Below are 7,849 nucleotides of genomic sequence, written 5' to 3'. Positions count from 1 at the left end.
GGCACCAGGAGGGGCACGGGGGGTCGTGGGGCAGCACTTACTGGTGTCACGGAAGCTCCCTGGGGACAGAGACACAGCACTCAGGGGGGGTCCTGGTCCTCCCCGGACTCCCCAGTCCCCACCCCCCCATTCTGCCCCAATTCCCCAGCACCCTCTGTCACCCCACATGTGGGACATCTGGGGGGAATTCGGGGGTCCTGGGGGGGCTGTGTGGGGTCAGGACTCACCTGTCCCCCTCTGTGAGGTTGTTGGGGGAGTTTTGGGGGCCGAGGTGGTGGGGGCAGCTGGGGGGAGCAGGAAAATCCCCCCACTCCCACCCAGGGGCTGAAATAGTGGAGGATGCAGCAGCCAGGACCCCCCGAACCCCCCATTCCCCCTTGGGGGCAGGGGCTATGGGGATTTTGGGGAGATCCAGGGGGGCGTGGGGGGATTTTGTGGGACCAGCTGCCCCCCCCAGGGGCTGAAACTGGGGTGTTCAGGGTGGGAGCATCCAGGACCCCCCAAGCCCCCCCTGAACCCACCCAGGGGGTGCTGAGGGAGGAAGGATTTGGGGGAGGGTCTTTTGGGGTCCCGAGGGTTTGGGGGCAGTTTGGGGTGGGTCGTGCTCCCCCAGACTCACCTGGGGCGGTGAAGGCGGGGGGGGAGGCGGGGGTGAAGCCCCCCCCCTCGGCCAGGAGGGTGTTGTAGGGGCTCGACCCCCCCCGCGGCGGCAGCACCGGGTTGGGCAGGAGGTGCGACCCTGCGGAGAGGGAGAGGGGTCACACTCGGGGGGCTGGGGGGTCTGGGGGGGTCCTGGGGGTCCCACCAGTGTCCTGGAGGGGTCTGAGTGGAGTCTGGGGAGGTCCCATGGGGGACCAGAGGGGTCTTTGGGGACCCCAGGACCTGTGGGGGATCAGAGGGGTCCCAGAGGATCTGGGGGGAACCCAAAGGCATCCCAGAGGGGTTTTTGGGTCCCAGGGGGTCCCGGGGGAGGGGGTGGGGAGTCTCAGGGGTCTGAGGTGGATCCGAGGCATCTCAGGGGGTCTGGAAAGGGATCCTGGATGGTCCCTGGGGGTCTGAGGGGGCCCAGAGGGATCTTTGGGGTCCTGTGGGGGTTTTTGGGAGGGGTCTCACCGCTGTTCAGGATGGAGGATGGTCTCTGGGGGTCTCTGGGGAGGGGTCTCACTCCATTCAGGGTGGAGGGTGGTTTCTGGGAGTCTCTGGGGTCTCTGGGGAAGGGCTCAGCTCCGTGCAGGGTAGGGGGAGTTCTGAGGTGTTTTTTGGGGGTGTCTCACCTCGGTTCAAGGTTGGGGTGCTGTTCAGGTCCCCCCCCATAAAACTGGACTCCGTCTGTTTCCGGACCGTGTCATTCCACATCCTCCGGATCCGGCTCTGGGGGCACAACGCTGGGGCTGGGACCCCCAGAACCCCCCAAAAACCACCCCAGAGCCCCCCAGACAGCCTGGAATACCTCCGAGGTGTCCCCACATCCAGCACCCACAGCCTGGCGGGGTCTGAGGGAGGTTTTGGGTCTGGAGGGTAACACGGGGGGATCTTGGGGTACCACAGGTAGATCTGGGGGGTCTGGAGGGGGCCCACGTGCATCTGGGGGATGGTCTGGGTCTGTCATGGGGGGTTTGAGCATCTGGAGGGATTTGGGGGTGCCATGGGGAGGATCCTGGGTGTGGAGTGGGTTTGGGGGCTTTGGGCTTTTGAGGTGAGGGGTTATTTGGGGGGGTTGGGGGTCCCAACCTGGGTGCTGCTGTACTGCTGGGCATGAGTATGAGGTGATTATTTGGGGGGCTGTGGGGGGTCAGAGGGCTCTGAGGTGTCTGTGTGGGACTGACAGGCAGGACCAGAATGATTGACATGTGGCCTCTGTGATTGACAGTCAGGAATAAAAGTGATTGACAGGCAAGGTCAGCCCCTCAGAGTGATTGACGGGCAGGAATAAAAGTGATTGACAGGCAGGATCAGCCCCTCAGAGTGATTGATGGGCAGGAATAAAAGTGATTGACAGGCAGGATCAGCCCCTCAGAATGATTGACAGGCCCAAGAGGGATGAAGGAAGTGTGGCAGCCCCAGGATTAAAGTTGAGGAGGAAAGGGGCAAGGAAAAGTGGTTGGAAAAATGTTTAAAACCTGAGGGGAAAAGGGTAGAAAAAGGGAGGGGAAAGGGATGGGAAATGTGAGGGGAAAAGGGAAATATGAGGGGGAAAAGGGCAGGAAATACAAGGGGGAAATAGGCAGGAAATGTGAAGGGAAATGGGCCAGAAATGTGAGGGGGGGAAAAGGGCAGGAAAAATGGGTGGAAAATGTGAGAGGGAAAAGGGCAGGAAATGGGAATAACAGAAGGAAATGTGCAGTGAAAAGGGTGAGAAACGTGAGGGAAAAACAGGGAGAATTGTGAGGGGGGAAAGGGTGGGAAAAGTGAGGGGAAAGGGCAGGAAAAGTGAGGGGGAAAGGGCAGGAAACGTAAGGGGGAAATGATGGAAAACAGGAGGGAGAAAGGGTGGGAAATGCAAGGCCAAAAAGGTGGGAAATGTGAAGGGAATAAGAGCAGGAAACGTGAGGTGAAGAAGGTGGGAAACGTGAGGGGAAATCAGTGGGAAATATGAGGAGAAAAAGGACTTAAACATGAGGCAAAAAGGGCTGGAAACGTGAGAGGAAAAGGGTAGCAAACCTGAGGGGGAAAAAGGGTGGGAAAGGTAAGAGAAAAAATGGCAGGAAATGTGAGTGGGGGGGGGAAAGGTGGGGAAAGTGAGTGGGAAAAGGGTGGAAAATGTGAGGGGGAAAGGGCAGGAAATGTGAGGGGAAAAGGGTGAGAAACTGAGAGGAAAAAGTGGTGGGAAACGTGAGGGGAAAAGGGGAAGGAAATGTGAAGAGAATAAGAGCAGGAAACGTTAGGTGAAAAGGGGGGGAAACGTGAGGGGGAAAGGTGGGAAATGTGAGGGGAAAAAGGTGGGAAATGTGAGGGGGAAAGGGCAGTAAAAGTGAGGGGGAAAAGGGAGGGAAACATGAGGGGGAAAGAGGTGGAAAACGTAAAAGGAGAAGGGTGGCAAACCTGAGGGGGAAAATGGGTGGGAAAGGTAAGGGAGGAAAAGGTGGGAAAAGTGAGTGGGGAAAGGGTGGAAAATGTCAGGGGTAAAGGGCAGGAAATGTGAGAGGGAAAGGTGGGAAAGTGAGAGGAAAAAGTGGTGGGAAATGTGAGGGGAAAAGGACGGGAAATGTGAGGGGAAAATGGGTGGGAAACGTGAAGGGAAAAAAAGGGTGGGAAAGGTAAGGGGAAAAATGGCGGGAAACGTGAGGCGAGAAATGGATGGGAAAAGTGAGTGGGAAAAGGGTGGGAAATGTGAGGGGAATAGGAGCAGGAAACATGAGGTGAAAAGGGTGGGAAATGTGAGGGAAAAAGGTGGGAAACATGAGGAGAAAAGGGCAGGAAAGTGAGGGGGAAAAGGGTGGAAAATGTGAGGGGGAAAGGGCAGGAAATGTGAGGGGAAAAGGACGGGAAACGTGAGGGGGGAAAGGGAGGGAAACATGAGGGGGAAAGAGGTGGGGAACGTAAAAGGAGAAGGGTGGCAAACCTGAAGGGAAAAAAAGGTGGGAAAAGTGAGTGGGAAAAGGGTGGAAAATGTGAGGGGTAAAGGGCAGGAAATGTGAGAGGAAAAGGTGGTGGAAAATGTGAGGGGAAAAGGACGGGAAACGTGAGGGGGAAAAGGGAGGGAAACATGAGAGGGGAAAAGTGTGGGAAACGTGAAGGGAAAAAAAGGGTGGGAAAGGTAAGTGGAAAAATGGTGGGAAACGTGAGGCGAGAAATGGATGGGAAAAGTGAGTGGGAAAAGGGGGGGAAATGTGAGGGGGAAGGGGCAGGAAATGTGAGGGGAAAAGGTGGGAAATGTGGAGGGAATAAGAGCAGGAAATGTGCAGTGAAAAGGGTGGGAAACATGAGGAGAAAACAGTGGGAAACATGAGGGAAAAAGGGGTGGCAAACTGGAGGGGGAAAAAGGGTGGGAAATGTAAGGGAAAAAATGGCAGGAAATGTGAGTGGGGGGGAAAGGTGGGAAAAGTGAGTGGGAAAAGGGTGAAAAATGTGAGGGGGAAAGGGCAGGAAATGTGAGGGGGAAGGGTGGGAAAATTAATAGTACCAGGGGGTGGGATTTAGGGGAAGGTTTTTGGGGTGGTTTTGGGGTTTTTTAGGGTGTTTTTGGGGTGCCCACCTGGGTGCCGCTGTAGTACCGGGGGTGGGATTTAGGGGAAGGTTTTTGGGGTGGTTTTGGGGTGGTTTTGGGGCGGTTTTGGGGTGCCCACCTGGGTGCAGCTGTAGTACCAGGGTGGGATTTAGGGGAAGGTTTTTGGGTGTTTTAGGGCGTTTTTGGGGTGCCCATCTGGGTGCTGCTGTAGTACCGGGGGTGGGATTTAGGGGAAGGTTTTTGGGGTGGTTTTGGGGTGGTTTTGGGGCGGTTTTGGGGTGCCCACCTGGGTGCAGCTGTAGTACCAGGGGTGGGCGCGGGCGGCCGAGGGTTTGAGGGCGCCCAGGGAGGTGCCGGGGGGGCCCCTGAGGCAACACCCCGAGTGCCGCAGGCACTTGCTGAGCTCCCGGTGCACCTGCGGGCAACCAGCAACACCAGTAACACACCAGTAACACCAGTAACTCACCAGTAACACACCAGTAACACCAGTAACACCAGCAACACCAGCATCACCCAGTAACACCAGTAACACCAGTAACATCAGTATCACCCAGTAACACCAGTGACACCCCAGTAACACAGCAGTGACACCCAGTAACACCCAGTAACACACCAGTAACACACCAGTAACACACCAGTAGCACCCAGTAACACACCAGTAACACCAAGTAACACCAGTAACACCCCAGTAACACCAAGTAACACCAGTAACACACCAGTTTACACCAGTAACACTCCAGTTTACACCAGTTGCCCCCCAGTAACACACCAGGAACACCCCCAGTAACACCCAGTCCTCCCAGTGCCCTTGCTCATGATCTCTGGAGGTCCCACTCTCCCAGTTCCCCCCAGTCCATCCCAGTGCCCTTCACTCATGCTCTGTGAGGATCCCAGTCCCTCCTAGTCTCTCCCAGTGCCCCCCAAATCTTTTCCCGGAGGGCGCAGTGGAAGAGGAAGAGGAAGGTGCCCACGCAGTGTCCTCCCAGTCCCTTCATTCCTAATCTCTGCTGTCCCACTATCTCCCAGTGCCTCCCAGTGCGTCCTCAGTGCCTCCCAGTTCCTCCCTGGGACCCCCAGTCTGCCCCAGTCTCTCCTCCTCCTTCTTCTGGAGGACGCAGTGGAAGAGGAAGATGAAGGTCCTCGTAACATCACATCCCTGTGTCCTCCCACTGTCCCTTGTCCATGATCTCTGCCTGCCCCAGTGCCCTCCCAGTGCCTCCCAGTGCCTCCCAGTGCCCCCAGTGCCCCCCACACCTTCTTCTGGAGGGCACAGTGGAAGAGGAAGATGAAGGTACTCGACTGATGTCATCCCTGTGTCCTCCCACTGTCCCTTGTCCACAATCTCTGCCTGCCCCAGTGCCCTCCCAGTGCCTCCCAGTCCCTCCCAGTGCCTCCCAGTCCATCCCAGTGCCTCCCAGTGCCCCCAGTGCCCCCCGCACCTTCTTCTGGAGGGCGCAGTGGAAGAGGAAGATGAAGGTCCTCGACTGATGTCATCCCTGTGTCCTCCCACTGTCCCTTGTCCATGATCTCTGCCTGCCCCAGTGCCCTCCCAGTGCCTCCCAGTGCCTCCCAGTGCCCCCCGCACCTTCTTCTGGAGGGCGGAGTGGAGGAGGAAGATGAAGGCACTCGACTGATGTCATCCCTGTACCCTCCCACTGTCCCTTGTCCATGATCTCAGGGTGCCCCAGTGCCCTCCCAGTCCCTCCCAGTCCCTCCCAGTGCCCTCCCAGTCCCTTCCAGTCCCTTCAGTGCCCCGCGCACCTTCTTCTGGAGGGCGCAGTGGAGGAGGAAGATGAAGGTACTTGACTGACGTCCCCCCTGTGTCCTTCCACTGTCCCTCACCCAAGATCTCTGTGTATCCCAGTCCATCCCAGTGCCCTCCCAGTCCCTCCCAGTGCCCCCTGCACCTTCTTCTGGAGGGCGCAGTGGAAGAGGAAGATGAAGGTGCCCTGCAGGGCGTTGCAGGCTGTGAACAGCGACGCCGTCAGCACAGACTCGCGGGTGACGAAGAGCAGCCCGAAGGCCCAGGTGAGCCCCAGCAGCAGCAGCAGCGCGATGGCCCCCAGCGCCCACGACCTGCGGGGCACCCGCTCAGCTGGGGCACTGGGAGGCACTGGGAGGGACTGGGGAGCACTGGGAGGGGAGTGGGGAGCAGTGGGGCAGACAGAGATCCTGAGAGAGGGGACTGGGAGGGACTGGAGGGTACTGGGAGACACTGGGGGGACACTGGGAGGGATTGGAGGGCAGTGGGAGGCACTGGGGGGACACTGGGAGGGACTGGAGGGCATTGGGAGGCATTGGAAGGCACTGGAAGAGACTGGAGGGTACTGGGAGACACTGGGGGGACACTGGGAGGGTACTGGGAGGGACTGGAGGGCAGTGGGAGGCACTGAAGGGCACTGGGAAGGACTGGGAGGGTTCTGGGATCCCCAGCACCCACAGCTGGGGCCCATTTTGGGGAGCTGGACCTCGTTTTGGGGTCCCTCCCTGCCCTGTTTGGGGTCCTGTTTGGGATGCCCCATTCAGGGGTCCCACTTGGGTTCCTCCTGTTCAGCATCTCATTTGGGCCCCCCTGAACTCACTTGGGATCCCCCCATTTGTGGGTGCCCACACGGGGTCCCATCTGGGTCCCCCCAGTTCGGGGGTCCTGTTTGGGGTCCATCCCTCCCTGTTTGGATACCCCCCCAGTTTGGGGGTCCCATTTGGGGTTTCTCTTTGGGGTGCCATTCAGGGTCCCCCACTTTGGGGTCCCGTTTTGGGTTCCCCCCTGTGGATTTCAGGTCCACCCCTCCCCGTTTGGAGCCTCCCCCACTTTGGGGGTCGTTTGGGGTTTCCCTTTGGAGTTCTGTTTGGGGTCCCCCTTGGGGTCCTGTTTGGGGTCCATTCCCCCCCCGTTTGGATACCCCCCCAGTTTGGTCCCATTTGAGGTTTCTCTTTGGGGTCCCATTTGGGGTTTCTCTTTGGGGTCCCCTTTGGGTCCCCACCTGATGCTGTCCAGGCGGCTGGAGTCGGGTTTGAGGGCGGCCGAGCTGCGCAGCATCTTGTGCAGGGTCACCAGCAGGAACACCAGCGTCACCTGCGGGACCCCAGGTGAGACACGGGGGGACACAGAGCCAGGGGGGACCCCAGGTGAGTCACGGGGGGACACAGAGCCAGGGGGGACCCCAGGTGAGACACGGGGGGACACAGAGCCAGGGGGACCCTCCAGGTGAGACACGGGGGGACACAGAGCCACAGGGGGACCCACCCAGGGCCACGGGGGACCCCAGAGCCACTGTGGAGCCCACCCTGAGACACGGGGGGACTCCAGAGCCACGGGGAGACCCCAGACCCACTGTGGGACTTGCCCAGTGCCACTGTAGGACCCACCCTGAGACACAGGGGGACCCCAGAGCCACAGGGGACCCCAGAGAGCCATTGTGGGACCCCACAGCTGCCCCATGGCGTGATCCCCATTGGGGTTGCCTCATCCACAGATGAGGATGAGGATGAGGATGAGGATGAGGATGAGGATGAGGATGAGGAAGGGCCATCCCCAGACCCCCCAGGCCCTCTGAGGCCCCCCAAGCCCTCTCAGGCCCCCATATGAGGAAGAGGAAGGTCCAACCCCAGACCCCCAGATTCCCCCAAGCCCCCCATGCCCCCATCTGAGCATGACAAAGGTTCATCCCTGGTCCCCCA

General features: G+C 59.2%; 1 protein-coding gene across 1 annotated transcript in view; it reads right to left on the bottom strand.

Moving 5' to 3' along the window:
* The window catches only part of LOC121339059 (adhesion G protein-coupled receptor L1-like), a gene marked incomplete at its 3' end in the record, with an annotated part of 43,815 nt that overhangs the window by 565 nt on the left and 35,401 nt on the right, over window positions 1-7,849 (bottom strand). The window contains exons 16-22 of the mRNA XM_041410534.1: window positions 7,153-7,244; window positions 6,076-6,244; window positions 4,455-4,583; window positions 1,274-1,371; window positions 620-747; window positions 522-531; window positions 228-284 (exon numbers count right to left, since the gene is read on the bottom strand). Of these exons, the coding sequence (XP_041266468.1) occupies window positions 228-284; window positions 522-531; window positions 620-747; window positions 1,274-1,371; window positions 4,455-4,583; window positions 6,076-6,244; window positions 7,153-7,244 (683 nt within the window). The remainder of the gene's footprint in view (window positions 1-227; window positions 285-521; window positions 532-619; window positions 748-1,273; window positions 1,372-4,454; window positions 4,584-6,075; window positions 6,245-7,152; window positions 7,245-7,849) is intronic.

This window comes from Onychostruthus taczanowskii, unplaced genomic scaffold (assembly GCF_017590055.1).
Source record: "Onychostruthus taczanowskii isolate IOZ18803 unplaced genomic scaffold, ASM1759005v1 scaffold326, whole genome shotgun sequence".
Classification (NCBI taxonomy): domain Eukaryota; kingdom Metazoa; phylum Chordata; class Aves; order Passeriformes; family Passeridae; genus Onychostruthus; species Onychostruthus taczanowskii.
The sequence above is the reverse complement of the archived record's forward strand: the minus strand, read 5'-3'. Positions and strand labels throughout refer to the sequence as shown.